Source organism: Rhinatrema bivittatum, chromosome 18, assembly GCF_901001135.1.
Source record: "Rhinatrema bivittatum chromosome 18, aRhiBiv1.1, whole genome shotgun sequence".
Classification (NCBI taxonomy): domain Eukaryota; kingdom Metazoa; phylum Chordata; class Amphibia; order Gymnophiona; family Rhinatrematidae; genus Rhinatrema; species Rhinatrema bivittatum.
The window spans coordinates 6,654,356-6,670,110 of NC_042632.1; the positions used below are offsets into that span (position 1 = coordinate 6,654,356).

Here is a 15,755-nt window from a genome sequence, read left to right on the forward strand (position 1 = left end):
TCCAATCGTTCCTGGAGAACAGATTCTACAAAGTAAAAATCAATAATGAAGAATCGCATCCTATCAAATCAACTCGAGGAGTACCTCAAGGATCATCTCTCTCCCCTACGCTTTTTAATATTTACCTACTTCCACTCTGCCACTTACTCTCTAACCTCAAGCTAAAACATATTTTCGCAGATGACATCCAGATCCTCATGCCCATCACAGAATCACTGCAAAAAACTTGGGCACATTGGAACAACTGCCTACAAGCTATCGACACCCTGCTATCCAGCTTGAACCTCATACTCAATCCAAACAAAACAGAAATCCTCATCATCTCACCTGACGAAAACCATACCCTTACCAACTCCCAAAGCGCTACACAATTCTCAAAACTAACTATTAACCACTGCAACTCCGTCAGAGACTTGGGGGTGCATCTCGACAACAAATTCAACCTTAAATCCTTCATTACCAACACAACTAAAGAATGCTATTTCAAACTCCAAGTGCTAAAAAATCTTAAACCCCTTCTTCACTTCAGTGACTTCCGGCTAGTAGTCCAGTCCATAATTCTGTCTAAGCTGGACTACTGCAACTCTCTACTGCTAGGCCTTCCAGCCTTATCCACAAGACCTTTACAGATGGTGCAGAATGCCGCAGCGAGACTACTCACTAACACAAATAAAAGAGCCCACATAACACCTATTCTTCACAGCCTTCATTGGCTTCCTATAAAAGCTAGAATCACCTACAAGACTTTATCAATGATCCACAAGGATATCATGGGCATTGCCCACCTAAATCTAAACTCACGACTCCGCCCTCACACTTCACAAAGACCCATCAGGCACAACTACAAAGGCTCCTTATATGCTCCCCCGATCAAAACCAAACGAACAAAACGAGCACTCTCCACAGCCGGGCCCACCCTCTGGAACTCATTACCGCCGGATCTTCGCCAAGAGACTTGTCATCCAACTTTTAAGAAAAACCTAAAAATGTGGCTTTTCAGGCAAGCCTACACAGAATCACAAGATCACTCCGACACCGGTCAAAGAGAAAAATAGTCCAACATCAGATCCTCGATCAGCCATACTCCCCTCCAGACCTAACCACGTCAGATCTGAACAACACACCTGTTTTAAGACTCCTTCTCGGATTATCAGTCTCCTTTTACTCATGCACTACTCGGACTCTGCACAGCAACAAGGTCTATGTACCCACATATCACTATTTAGACTACCCCTCTAATTATTCAAGATATATACTCAGGCCTTAAACATCCTTTGTATTTATCCACGTCCTGTTGACGAGTTATTAGTATTATTATAGTCTATGTTATATTTAAAATTTGTATTATTTATTTATATTTTATATGATATGTTATATGTTACTCATATGTCAAGAAACGCTGTTTAATGTAACGCCTTTATTGCGACAGTTTTGTTCTATGTAAACCGACCTGATTCGATACTTGTATTGAGAATGCCGGTATATAAAAATCCGAAATAAATAAATAAATAACGCTAGAGACTGTGTGGAATGCTCTAGTTACCTTAGAGAAAGCTATTTCAACTTTGACCAGTACATTAGCACATTCTCAGGAAAACATTCAACAAATAAAACCAGTTCTGGAAATGCATGATATTAAGATTAAAGAAATAGATGCAAAAGTCTCAAATATGCATGAAGTATAAGCAAAATTAGTTCAAAGTGATTCAGTTCTTTCCAAAAAAAAAATGGAAAATATGGAGAACACTCCTAGATACTTAAACCTTAGGTTTTTAAATTTTCCCTCTGTGAGAATGGTCTTGTTCAGAGACCAGTTCAAAAAATATATGACAGATATGCTTCAACTGCCAACTGCAGACATGCGGAGGCTTGTGGTGGAGATCCCCTATGCCTTCCTCCACACAGGGACCTGCTCCAACAGAGTCCGATCCTTCATGAGGTTCCGACTCAGTTTTGTCTTACGGTCTGGCCCTTGAGGGCTCTCCTGATGAAGTGTGGATATTCGGCAGCAGTAATTTCCACCTTGCTCCGCGCACAGAAGTTCTCGACGTCCTTAGTGTATGTGCGGATCTGGAGAATATTTGAGGCCTGGGGCAAGGAACGCAGAGTTGCCCCTCAGATGAACAAAATCCCTATGGTTCTGGAATTTTTACAGGACGGCCTGAATAAAGGGTTGTGTCTCAAATCCTTGAAGGTCCAGGTAGCAGCTCTGTCCTGTTTCAGAGGTGAGGTGAACTGAACCCGCCTGTTGGCGCACCCAGACTTGGCCCATTTCTTAAAATGTATGTATGTATTTATTTATTTAAAAACTTTTCTATACCATTGCTAAGTTAAATACCATCGCAACGGTTTACATGTAGGCACACATTTAATGTAGGTAAAAGTGTACTATAGTACATTCTAACAGGTGCCGTCAAAGGGATTAAACACCTTCTGCCACCCTTATTGTGGCTGGATCCCCTATGGCAAGCTTCCCAAACCTGTCCTGGGGACCCCACAGCTAGTCGGGTTTTCAGGATATCCACAATGAATATGCATGAGATAAATTTGCATATACTGAGTCTCCATGGTTTGCAAATGCATGTCATGCATATTCATTGTGGATATCCTGAAAACCCGACTAGCTGTGGGGTCCCCAGGACAGGTTTGGGAAGCCCTGCCCTCTGGAATCTTAATCTATTTATTTTATTTATTTAACACTTTTCTATACCGACCTTCATGGTGGAGACCATATCAGGTCGGTTCACATCGAATAGGGGAACTGAACCAAGAACAGTAACCAAAAACAAAAGGTTGAACATGAAAAAGCAAAGTTACATTTAACAGGGAAATTAAACTTGGAGGCATAGACTGCTGGAAGGAAGGAAAGGCTAGAGATAGCGGAGAAATTATTAGAATAAATTATTATTCTAATAATTTATTATTATAATAATAATTATTATATAAATTATTATATAAATTATTATATAAATTATTATATAATTATATAAATTATTATTTATATAAATTATTTATAAATTATTTATAAATTATTTATATAAATTTATATAAATTATTTATAAATTATTTATAAATTATTTATATAAATTTATATAAATTATTTATATAAATTATTATTCTAATAATTTATTATTCTAATAATTTCTCCGCTATCAGGAGGCTCTTATTCTGGGCTTAGGGGTAAAATGGAAATCCATTGCTCCGCTATCAGGAGGAAATCCATTTCTCCGCTATCAGGAGGCTCTTATTCTGGGCTTAGGGGTAAAATGGAAATCCATTGCTCCTAAAGGAAGTTCTGTCGACTATTGTGTGTCATGGGTATCTGAGAAGGCTTGGCGGAAAAGCCAGGTCTTAAGTTTTTTCTTGAATGTTGGTAGGCAGGGCTCCATTCTGAGGTCAGCTGGGATGTCGTTCCAGATAGTTGGGCCTGCTGTTGAAAAGGATCGGTCTTTAGTTGAGATGAGGCGTGTGGCTTTTGTAGGTGGGGTCTGTAGGGTTCCTTTATATATTTCTCTAGTCGGTCTGTTGGTGAGGTGGAGATTGAGGGGGAATTCGAGGTCCAGATGCAAGTGATTGTAGATGACTTTGTGGATTAAAGTGAGTGATTTGTGGAGGATTCTGTACTTCACTGGGAGCCAGTGTAGGTTACGTAGGATGGGAGATATGTGTTCTCCCCGGTTGGTGTTAGTCAAGATTCTTGCGGCAGCGTTCTGTATCAACTGTAGCGGCTTGGTGGTAGAGCTGGGGAGTCCCAAGAGGAGTGCACTGCAGTAGTCGATTTTAGCAAATATCAAGGCTTGCAGGACTGTTCTGAAGTCGTGGAAAAAAAGTAGGGGTTTGAGTCTTTTTAGGACTTGAAGCCTGTAGAAACAATCTTTGGTTGTGGTGTTGATCATTTTCTTGAGGTTTAAGCGGTTGTCTAGTAACACCCCGAGATCTCGTACGTGGGTATGCATGAGCTGGGTGTTAAGGATGGTCTGTGGGAGTGGGTTGTCTTGGTTAGAGGAGATGAGGAGGAGTTCGGTCTTGGATGCGTTAAGGACCAAGTTGAGGCTGTTAAGAAGGGTGGTGATCCGATTTAGGCAGTTGTTCCAGAGTGAGAGTGATTTTGCGATGGATTCTGTTATCGGAATCAAAATCTGCACGTCATCTGCATACAGAAAATGAATAAGGTTAAGGTCTGTTAGAAGTTGACAGAGTGGGAGGAGGTATATATTAAAGAGAGTGGGTGATAACGATGATCCTTGGGGTACTCCGAGTGAGGACCTTGTTGAAGGAGATTCTTTATTATTTATTTTAACTTTGTAACTTCTGTTACTAAGGAAAGACGTGAACCAACTGAGGGCTGAACCTGATATACCTATTTCTGCTAGGAGAGTCAGAAGGATGGTGTGGTTGACGGTGTCGAAGGCTGCTGAGATGTCCAATAGAACTAGGAGGAAGGAATGGCCCTTGTCTAATCCCAGAATGATATGGTCTGTTAAGGAAATGAGGAGTGTTTCTGTATTGCGAGATTTGCGGAATCCGTATTGGGAGGGGAATAGGATGTTGTGATCCTCTAGATATTCTGATAGCTGAGTGTTAACCAGTTTCTCTGTAAGTTTGGCTAAGAACGGTAGATTTGAGATGGGGCGGAAGTTAGCAGGTTCTTTGGGGTCTAAGTTATGCTTCTTGAGGAGGGGTTTAAGGGAAGCGGATTTTAAGCTATCTGGGTATCTCCCTTGAGCTAATGAGCAGTTTATAATATTAGCTAGAGGTCCTGCAATCATGTTTGGAATCAGTAGCAGGAGTTTGGATGGTATATTGTCTGCTGGATGGCTAGATGGTTTCTGTTTCTTAAGGAGAGATTCAATCTCCCCGGGAGATGTCAGATCGAAGTTGTCGAGCTTGATTCCAGTATGGGAGTGAGTGGTGGAGAATGTAGAGTATGTGGTGGTGTTGGTTGGTAGGAGAGCCAGGGTATTTGTGATCTTCTGTTGAAAGAAAGAAGCAAGTTCATTGGCCTTGGATTGTGCTATATCATCAGGTATCGTTGGTGGGGATGACTTTGTGATTTGTGACACATAAGAGAAAAGTGCCTTGGCGTCATATTGGAGGTTGTGGATTTTACTTGCATAGTATTCTCTTTTTGACTTTAGGATTGAGGTCCTATAATGGTGTAGGGTTCCTTTGTAAGATGAGAGTGTGAGATCTAGTGTTGGATTTTTTAGCGGGGCCTTCCCTTCGGCCGCTGCGCAATCTCTCCCTGCGCCTGTTAACACTGAAGACAGTGTTCTTTGTCTATATGCTCAGCTCAGCACATCTCTGAACTATAGGCATTGTCGTGTCGAGAACCATTCCTCCGGATAACTCCAGGAGCGCTACAGCTTCACACTCTTCTTTTCTTCCTGCCTAAGGTAATCTCGGAGTTTCACTTGAGTTAGTCCATTTCCTTACTGTCCCTAGATGGACTCAAGGACATGGAAGACTACTGCCTCTGCCATTTAAACATCAGTAGCTTTTAGTGCAGTATCTGGAAATAGAAACATAGAAATGACGGCAGAAGAAGACCAAACGGCCCATCCAGTCTGCCCAGCAAGCCACGCAGTTTATCCATTCCTCCCCCCCCCTTTTTTCTCCCTCCCACCCATCACTATTGCCTTCCAGCACCCTCCGGCCCCAACTCCCTTCCACCCCTCCACCATGCAGAGAGCAGCTCCGTAACCGCATCCCGGTGAACATCCAGCTCAATCAGGGGTAGCAACCGCCACGACAAGCAGGCCACACCCCTGCCCCATACTCTTACCCACCCCTGCTTTGTTTGTTTGTTTTTGTTTTTGTTTTTTTTGGAGATGGCAGCCCTCCGTCAAGGCGGAACACCAACCACTGGCCACTGGCATCCCGCTCCGTGAATGCCTCTGTGGCTACTGCCGCTCCATGCAGTGTTTTGCTGCCTCTTTATTTACGCCCATTAGACTTGATGGATCCACAGTGTTTATCCCACGCCCCTTTGAAGTCTTTCACAGTTTTAGACTTCACCACTTCCTCCGGAAGGGCATTCCAGGCATCCACCACCCTTTCCGTGAAGAAATACTTCCTGACATTGGTTCTTAGTCTTCCTCCCTGGAGCCTCAGCTCGTGACCTCTGGTTCTGCTGATTTTAAACACCTTCTGCCACCTTGTACTGGTGCACTTGTTTGTTCTTCATGGTGGAAGGAAACAAGACAAGGCAGCTTCACAAGCTACCTTAGCTCGCTGGATCAAGGAGGTGATCACGGGAGCTTATGTAGAGGCAGGGAAACTATTACCATTTCAGGTTAAAGTTTATTCCACTAGGGCCCAGGCAGTATCCTGGGCAGAAGCTAAGCTACTGTCTCCCATTGACATCTGCTGAGTGGCGACATGGTCTTCCTTGCACACATCTCCAGGTTCTATCATCTGGACGTTCGGGCCCAAGAGGTCACAGCCTTTGCAAGGGCAGTACTAACTGGACCACGGGAAGCCTCCCGTCCCGTTTGGGAGTAGCTTTTGTACATCCCATTGGTCCTGAGACCATCTGGCTACACGCTAGGAAATGGAGACATTACTTACCTGATAACTTTGTTTTCCTTAGTGTAGACAGATGGTCTCAGCATCTCGCCCATGGCTGCCCAAGAGTGGTGCCAGGGAATTGCCTATGAGGTGAATCCGATTCCAAGAGGGTACGAGTAAGCTGTCACCCAATCCCTAGATCAGGGCATCTATAATCTTGCTGGATTTGGCACTTATGTTTGGTTGAGTAAAGTTACGGTTATCCATTTTTAATAAAGGTTTTTATTCTTTATAAATTTTCCAATAAGTTTCAAGAATTACTCTTGAGAAATAATATTTCTTTACTTCTTTTCTAACAATGCAAAGAAAGAAAAAAGAAAATAGTAAATTACTCTCTCCAGTAAGTCCACAATGCGGGATCCAATATAGAAACAGTTATTAGAAAAAAATTACAAAGGAAAAATAGAGCCAGTGTTATTACTGCAGGTTACATTATACATAAATCAGGGTACTCAACCTTCTAAGGGAGAAATAGGAGGAGCAGACTCAGTACCTCCAGATTGGAGCGGTAATTTATCACATAAAAAGGTAGAAAGTTGAGAGGTTACAAAAAATACATAAGCAGATCCTTTATATTTAATTAGACATTTTCAAGGAAATTTCAAAGTAAATGTTGCTTAAATCTGCAATACCCTTGGTCGCATTAAAAGAAACTGACTACATTTCTTTTGTGTCTGCTGAGCATCATCGGTATATTCTAACCATCAAGTGAAGAAACAGCTCAAGGCGATGTTTGAAAAAGAGACACAAAACCCAGTCTCGATCAAACTCAAAAGCAAAAGTGACCACCATAGTGGCTGGCTGAGCTAAGGCAGTGTCCGATGTTTCCAGATGACATCCAGATCCTCATGCCCATCACAGAATCACTGCAAAAAACTTGGGCACATTGGAACAACTGCCTACAAGCTATCGACACCCTGCTATCTGCCTACAAGCTATCTGCCTACAAGCTATCTGCTATCTGCCTACAAGCTATCTGCCTACAAGCTATCTGCTATCTGCCTACAAGCTATCTGCTAAAATATCCAAATTAGGGGTCAAAATCTGCAATCCTTGGTCTTCATCCTGTTCCTTCTTTTTAAATGGAGGCAGATAAAAAAAATCTTAGAAATAGGAGGAACCGCAGCCTCAGGAACTTTAAGATGATCACCTAAATATTTTTTAAACATATCTTTAGTTGTTATATATGAGAGTTTAGGAAAATTAATAAAGGAAAGATTCCTACTACGAATCACATTCTCAAGACTTTCAATTTTAAATTGCAAAAATACATTTTCCTTGATCAAATGATCTTGGGAAGAATTCAGCCTTTGAGAACACTGTTTTATATCAGCAGTATCTTCCTGAGTAGAAATTTTAAATTGTTCCAGCAGAGAAATGTTATTTCCAATAGAGTTAATCCTATCAAAGATAGGATTAAACTGCAAAGAGAGACGTTCTCAAGTTAGTAATGGTGTCCCAAATAGTGTTCAGAGTAATGTGTTGAGGTTTTACCAATGTCGGCACAGAAATCTCCTTGAGAGGAGGAAGAGTACAGGCACGAGTGTTTTCCTCCCGCGTTGAGGAATCTCTCACAGGTGAGCTGGCCAAATCGCTTACTGGGCCTTCACCAGCAATGTCTTCAGAGCTTTCTGTGTGTCCTGACCCCGCTTCAGAATAAGGGGCATCAGCTACTTCAGAATTAGCCCCTGCCAACAGGGAACGGTGATCCCTGAATGCTCCCGGGTTAACTGGAGGAACTCTATCAATCGTGGATAAAGATGTTAAAGATTCTGGAGAGGGAGCAGGGAACTCCACTTCTGCCTCCGACTCCAATGACAAAGCCTCCAACCTTGTTACCCGGAAAACGTGAGCGTCCATTGGACCTGAGAAGGGGGGACCCAAAGGAACCGTGAGGTTGGATCGTTCTTTCGCCCACCATTTTCGGGCAGAGTGTGGCATTTCAGGAAATAGAATCTTTGAAACAAGAAAAGGTAAAGCTGTGCTCATGCAACAGACTCTACAATGGCCATCTTGGATTCCGGGTCAGCCCAGTTTTAATCAAGTTTTTCATTAGTATGTCCACATTGACTTTTGAAGAGAATTCTGGAGGGCTGAGGTCACTACAGGGGGGGTATATCTAAGGTGACAACAACTTTGAAACCTGACTCTGTCTCCATTTGCTAGCAGGGAAGCATATAACCCATTGGTCCCGAGTCCTTCTGTCTACACTAAGGAAAACAAAATTATCGTAAGTAATTTCTCCATCCCATCTCGTCCCATCCCTTCCTAGCCAAAATAATAAAAAATGCCACTTTGTCAGTTTTCATATTTCCTCACTGAACACTCGACGTTAAATACCAATTTGAATTTTGAAAACATCACAACAGCAAATCCTTACTGCTATCAAGCTTAGGTACTGTACATAGAGGCTTTTACTAAGGCATAAAATATATGCTAATCTTGCTTGATTTATCAGTATTCAGAACTGTAAATCATATTATCCTTCTGTCCCATCTTTCTGTACTTGGGATCCCTGGTACAGTTTTGACCTGTTTTTCATTCTTTCTTTTCCATGACACTCAACAGGTCAAGGTTAATGCCGAGGTTTCATCTTGGCATTTGATTTGCACAGGTGTACCCCAAGGTTCTGCATTATCAGTGGCTCTCTCTAACTTTTATATAACACGTCTTTGCTTACTTGTAAATCTTGAGGTCCACTATAAGTTATATGCTGATGAGACAGAGTTCTTGTTTCTGTTGAAATCATCAAGGAATTTGACTACTCAATTTGCTTGCCTTTGCCTATCCCCCATACTCTGTTGGCTTCACCATAGCAAACCAACATGAAATGTTGCTAAATCCAAAATCATTATCCTTTCACGGTTTTCTGTGGAAAATTTACTATCAACCCTGGTATTTGATAATCAGCACATTTGAGTACTTTCTGAAGTACGAAACCTCGGTGTAATCTTAGATCCAGTTCTCTTCATGAAATCTCACATTAAATTGATAGTCTGCACCTCATTTGCAAAGCTATGTCACTTAAAGCCACTTCGCTTTTATTCCGATTTTGATCATTTGAGAACTCTATTATTGTAACCCTCTGCTCATAGCTTTACCGATGTGCAAATCATTTAAAATTCTGCTGTAAGATTAATGACTGGTTCTAGAATCCACGATACCATAACTCCTGTCTTAACACTCCCAGTGTGTTGGCACATCAAATACAAAATGGCTGTCATTATTCACAGTCTGTTGTATAACCTCTACTCGCTCTGTATCACCGCCATATTAACAAATCTATATTCCAACACACAATTTTAAGTCATCTAGCCAGCACTCACTTGAGGTCCCTTCTTTTAGGATGGCACACCTTGATGAAACAAGAGAAAGGGCCTTCACAACAGGCCCAATAATATGGAACTCATTACCTATGTCCATACACCTCATTAGAGAACCCAGAGCATTCAGGAAGGTTTTGAAAACTCACTTCTTTAACAAAGCTTTTGCAACCTTTCAGGAAAACCCATTAATCTGTACTGCAGATATCATAGAATAGTGTTAGCACCCATTGTACTTTTATGTGCCTATTGTTTATAATTATTATATTGTCTGTTCATTGACTATTTTATGTATGTACAAATTGGAATCCATTACGAACCTTGGAGGGTGCGGGACATAGACTTTTTTATTTATTTAAAATATTTATGTATCATAACATACAGAATGACTGTTATGTGAAGTGGAATATACATTTTTTAAATAAAAAAAAAAATAAAGTAAGGAGATTGTGGCAGTCCAAGTTCGAGATCTTTCAGGAGCTACAGAGGAGATATGAGAAACCCCTTCTCCGTGGCTCCCATAAAGAAGAGTGGAAGCGATTTATCTTGTCCGGAAGGCTCTTGGATTCGAATAAAGGAAAGCTACTGCACCAATCTGTGGTGGTCAAATCAACTGTCAAAAGAACTAAAACCTATTCCTCAGTGTCTCTAGGGAAGGAATCCAGAACCTTGGATACTCTTACGAGAAAGGTGTTGGAGCTATGCTCAACATCTGCATAACTTCCTACTAGCTCTTTATGGGGCTGATGTAATAAAGTGCGCTGAAGCTGTTGCGGGTTCATGCACGGATGTACGTACATTTTCCTGTGAAAAGCCCTATATGGGGATGTAATAAGGGTTTTGTGCACGGGAAAACGTGTACGAACACATTCATGGTTTTTGCTGTACGAATTCATGCTAACGCATGCAAATGAGGCAATTAGCTAATCATAGGCAATGCAGGGAGCTGCACTAATGCTAGTGTGGGGTTTTTAATGCGGGTTTTTTACTGCCATGGTCACGGCAGGAGTTAAATGACAGCGCTGACTCAGGGGACCTATGTCTGCGTCTGAGCATCCTTAAAACCACCTAGCTGAGTGCCTATCTCCGTGTCTTGAGTGTCCAGCTTAGCAAGGCGCTTTTCTGGGCTTTGGAACAGCCAGCTTTAGGTAGGTGCTTTCCCTAGGTGCCTTTCTGGGTGCCCGACGACATACATTTGCGACCAAGAAAAGTGCTTAGCCTTACTGTGGGCGCTGAGCTAGGCGCTTACTTGGTCACGAATGTATGCCATCGGACGCACAGAAAGGCACCTAGCTACCATTGCTGCTCGGGAGCGACCAAGTAAGCGCCTAGCTCAGCCCCTGAGCGGCAACAGTAGGTGCCTTTCTGAGCACCCAATCGTGCAGATATGCAAGCAACTAAGCGCCTAGCTGAGCACCCAAATGGCAAGGTACGCTAGGTGCCTTTCTGGACACCTGATTGTGCAGATTTTTCTGTCACAAAGAGAACACAAGCGGCCTGATAAGCGCCTGGCTGAATGCCTATCTCAGCTTCAGAGTGGCCAGCTTTTCACGGCGTCAGAGGTAGGCGCTTCCCTGGGTGGAGAGATACATGGCCAGAAGAGCAGCCAGATTGTGGTGAATTATCATCCATGAAAATATTTGTCCTTTCTGCAGCACAGTTATTGGAAATACTTAAAAATACTTTCCAGGTTCATACTTTAACTTAATAGGGAGACCCGCTCACTCACTCGCTTTTATGCGTGGATTATCGGCACTGGTTTTGAGGACAGATGCGGCCATAGGCCCTTACCACGCTTAGGTACGTGCATTTTGCCATATGTGCGTGGCTTTATGCATGTAAATCATTTGCATAATTCATTTTTCTGCATCCCGCGGAAGCGGCAACTTCAGCCGCACGTGGCGATCAAAACCCACGCACATAACCGCCTAAAGCAGATATGAGAGTTGGCTGAGCAGCTTCTTCAGAAGCAGCACGATGACCTTGTTACCAATGCAGAAGGGAATGGAGTATGGAAAACACATGGTCTGGACGACCTTTGATGTTTTCAAAATGGCATCAAGTGTCTACTGTTGGGATTGGCACCCCTCAGACTCGCCTGGCTGTAGGCTTCAGACTTCTGACCTGAGATCCAGGAGACTCGCTGATGTGCAGTGGAGAAAATCTCTTCTGAGATAGTTAAGGAAGTGGTGACATAGATCCGTGAACATTGTGCAGTAGCTCTCCTCAGCTCTTCTCTTTAAGGAGGTATCTGAGCTTGGGGCTGAGGAGATACTACTTACAGCTAAGGAAGTATTCTTCTCGGTCCTGTTGGCAACAGGCCCCCTCATGGCCACTCAAAGCAGCAGAGGACCCCTAAGCCTTAGCTGGCATCCTAGACTAAATGTGGGATAGGATTTTGATTGGCCCACAGAGAGCGCGCCCATATCCCAATGCCTGTGTCAGAGGACCTTCTTGTCAGAGGCAGATTGAATTTATATGTAAACTTTTAGCCAAGCATAACTTCAAACGTGCATCCTTGGCATCATAAGGAAAGGGTAGAAATTGACCTCAAGACTCTACTTGGGCACTTTCTTTTCATCGGGAATTGCTTCAGAAGTATCTTTCCTCCATCTTAAAGTCCAATGCTGTTGAGCCCTTTCCACCAGGGGAAAGACGGTACCCAAGTACTTCCCGATTCCAAAGAAAACACCCAACTACTTGATCCATGATAGTTTATAATGCATTATGCCTTCTAAGGCATTATAGTTTTGGGTTTTTTTTGTTTGATTGTTTTGTTTTATTTTGTAAAGGCAAATACATTTTCCTTGTGAATGTGTGTATTGTAGCTACATTCTCCCACTTTGTTTCTTATGGAGCAGGGTCAGATCAGTGTGGACAAGTGATTTTACGTTCTTTCCCTTAGCTTGCATGGCTGTCATACTGTGAGCATTCTCTATTGTATGCCAGATGTTCCTGATATAAGCAAAGTGATTTTTCATGGCTGAAAAGGAATAAGCCTCATGCATGTTGTAATGAAGTCAGTAATGTATTAAATGCAGGTCTGTGGAGGCAGGCCTAAAATTTTGCATGAAAGGGATTTTCTAGTTGAATGGGGCCTCTTGATAACTTTTTCCAGATATAGAACAAGAGATACCAAATACACCCTTGCTGGAACTTTTTCTGAGTCCCAAGAGGGGCTGAATTAAGCCTAAAGTTCTTATGTAGTTGCTTCAACTAAAAGCAGTGTGCCTCAGGGATGAGGCAAGACTAAGTAGGATAAAAAATAAGTCTTTCTTTAATTCAAAGCAATTGTGAGAATAAATAAGGTAATTTTTTAAACTACAGACCTTGTGGCCAAAAGAATTGACAGTTTCTTGAAATCTTATTAGGTGATGATTACTAATACCAGATCTGTGATCACTGAGCATTTGAGTGACCAAGGAATTTGACAGTAAAGTTTAGATGCAACTTTTAAATCACAAGCTAATAGTGTTTGTTTTATTTATTGATTGCATCCAGTTAGCTCATAGTAATTTATACATTATAAATAATCAACATATATTAAAAAAAAACTTCAATACAACCACATGGTGCATAATACAACATAAACCACTCTACTACAAGCCCTTCCCCTCCCTGTTGCCAATCCATCACAAATAGGAGCAACCATTAATATGGAGGAATAGCTATTCTTCTCTTATTCATCTTAATTGTAATCTTTGAAATTCCAGAATTTTGAATTTGAAGCCTTTGTATGTTAGTTTCTAAGTGTCATTTTTTTAGTGTGTCCAAAGATGATGTGAAATTGGAGGCTAGCCTGATTGTCCATGCCAGTGCTGCCAAACTGGCAGTTTTGGCTTGATTCTCCCAGATGGCGCTATTCATCAGACTAGCAAGGGCTGGGTATGCTGCAGGAGCAGTCGTCTATGGTCTTTACCAAGGTCCCTCACTGAAATGGGTGGGTTGTAAATGGGTGGGAGTGACGAGGGGAAAGCCCTGTCAGCTTTGAATAAAAGACCTATTGTATTTTGTCTTGGGGCACTTATGTCAGAAAAGGAAATGAGCAGGGTTCAACTGGGATAAAAGCTCAAGTATTGAGCAAGAAGAGGGAGGCCCCAAAAGGTGTTAATAGTTTTTAACAGCAGGATAATGGACTGATTTTTGATGATCTAATATGCAAAATTGCCAATCAGAATATGACTAACTCCTTTATTGGCCACAGCCTTAGGTTTGTAATATGTATACATTAACATTTTATATTCTTAAACTAATTTAGGAAGTGAGTTGGTCATTTTTTGTTGTCTACTTTTATTCATTATACATTGAATGTCTGTAGTTCGTTGATCTGTAGTTTTATGTTGACATCTTAAAGTGATTGTCATCTCACTTTTTCAGTGTTCCATTGGCAAGCTACAATAATGGGGCCAGTAAGTATTTCTTTCTAGATTTCTCTCAATAAGTGCTTTTTAGATACGGCTAATCTCTAACTGTAATTCCTTTCCATTGACAGAATGACAGCCCCTATCAGGGGGGAGTATTTTTCCTGACAATTCATTTCCCTACAGATTATCCCTTTAAACCACCTAAGGTAAGGATTGTTTTCCTCTAAATCTACAATGTGCAGCCTTTGGTGTATGCTGAGGTGTAATCATAAGATTTCCTTGCTATTTTGCAGGTTGCATTTACAACAAGAATTTATCATCCAAATATTAACAGTAATGGAAGCATTTGCCTTGACATCCTGAGGTCTCAATGGTCCCCAGCACTAACTATTTCAAAAGGTTAATTTTTGTTTTATTTTCATTTATTCATAGTTTTTATATGGTATCTTAAGAACATTTAGAATATATCAATGCAAAGTAAATTGCAAAATGGAGAGTGGCACAAAAAATGACGGAATTAGATATCCAGGTAAGCTAGTTTGAACAGATAAATATTGAATTTTTTTTAGGGAATTGTCAGCGAGGAAACTTGCAGTGCGGTAACCTGTTGAAATTACTTGTCTCTAAATAACATTTAAAATCTGTAGTTTAGCTGGTTTGGATACTCATTTCTCCAAATCCATAACAATTGTTTTGAGTATGTTCATTAGGTATCCAGCTGGTCTTAAAATTATTTTGAGAGCAATTACTGAATCTTTGGAATTGATCAGTGGTAATGCACATCCTTTGACCACACTAAAAATATTTAGAAAATCTATCTAAATGACAATTCAGAATAGCTGCCTTAGCAAATAAGTACAGGCTAGGTTGTGCAGTCATAAATATTTGGCACATACTTTACATATGTTGTGAACACAAGATCTGGCGAAGTACCTGTTAAATACATCTTTTGAGACTTTTTGTCTCAGAATGCTTTATTCTTATAGTTTCGCTGAATACTTATTTTTGTTAAAAACCATCTTTTGGCAAACATATAATTTGAGTAGTGTACAAGGAAGAAGGCATTTCGGCTCTGTAATCGGCTAAACTCAAATGGCCCTTTATATTGCAATATATTGCTGTACACACAATTTTAAAAAAATCAGGGGCTCGATATTGAAAATACGTTTAGCGCTGAATAGTCAGATAACTTCATGGCTTTTTTGTAATTTACCTACATACATACACAACTCAGAGGTACTCGGCAAGTTATTATGCCCATACTTATTTAATTATACAAACTTTAAACACACTTTTTATTTATAACAGTACTTACTAGACCACAATGCCTTCTTATATCTAAAAACTTCCCCCCTACCATACATATATTATCCCAGGACAAGCAGGATGCTAGTCCTCACATATGGGTGACATCGGTAATGGAGCCCTATGACGGAAAACTTTCTGTCAAAGTTTCTAAAAGCTTTGACTGACACTGGCACACTGAGTGCACTGAGCA

The 15,755-nt window shown here is 41.2% G+C and overlaps 1 protein-coding gene across 6 annotated transcripts in view; it reads left to right on the forward strand.

Moving 5' to 3' along the window:
• Window positions 1-15,755, forward strand: part of UBE2D2 (ubiquitin conjugating enzyme E2 D2) — a 590,974-nt gene that overhangs the window by 391,138 nt on the left and 184,081 nt on the right. For all 6 annotated transcript variants that reach the window (XM_029583546.1, XM_029583547.1, XM_029583544.1 and 3 more), the window contains 3 exons: window positions 14,271-14,302; window positions 14,386-14,463; window positions 14,551-14,656. In XM_029583546.1, the coding sequence (XP_029439406.1) occupies window positions 14,271-14,302; window positions 14,386-14,463; window positions 14,551-14,656 (216 nt within the window). The remainder of the gene's footprint in view (window positions 1-14,270; window positions 14,303-14,385; window positions 14,464-14,550; window positions 14,657-15,755) is intronic.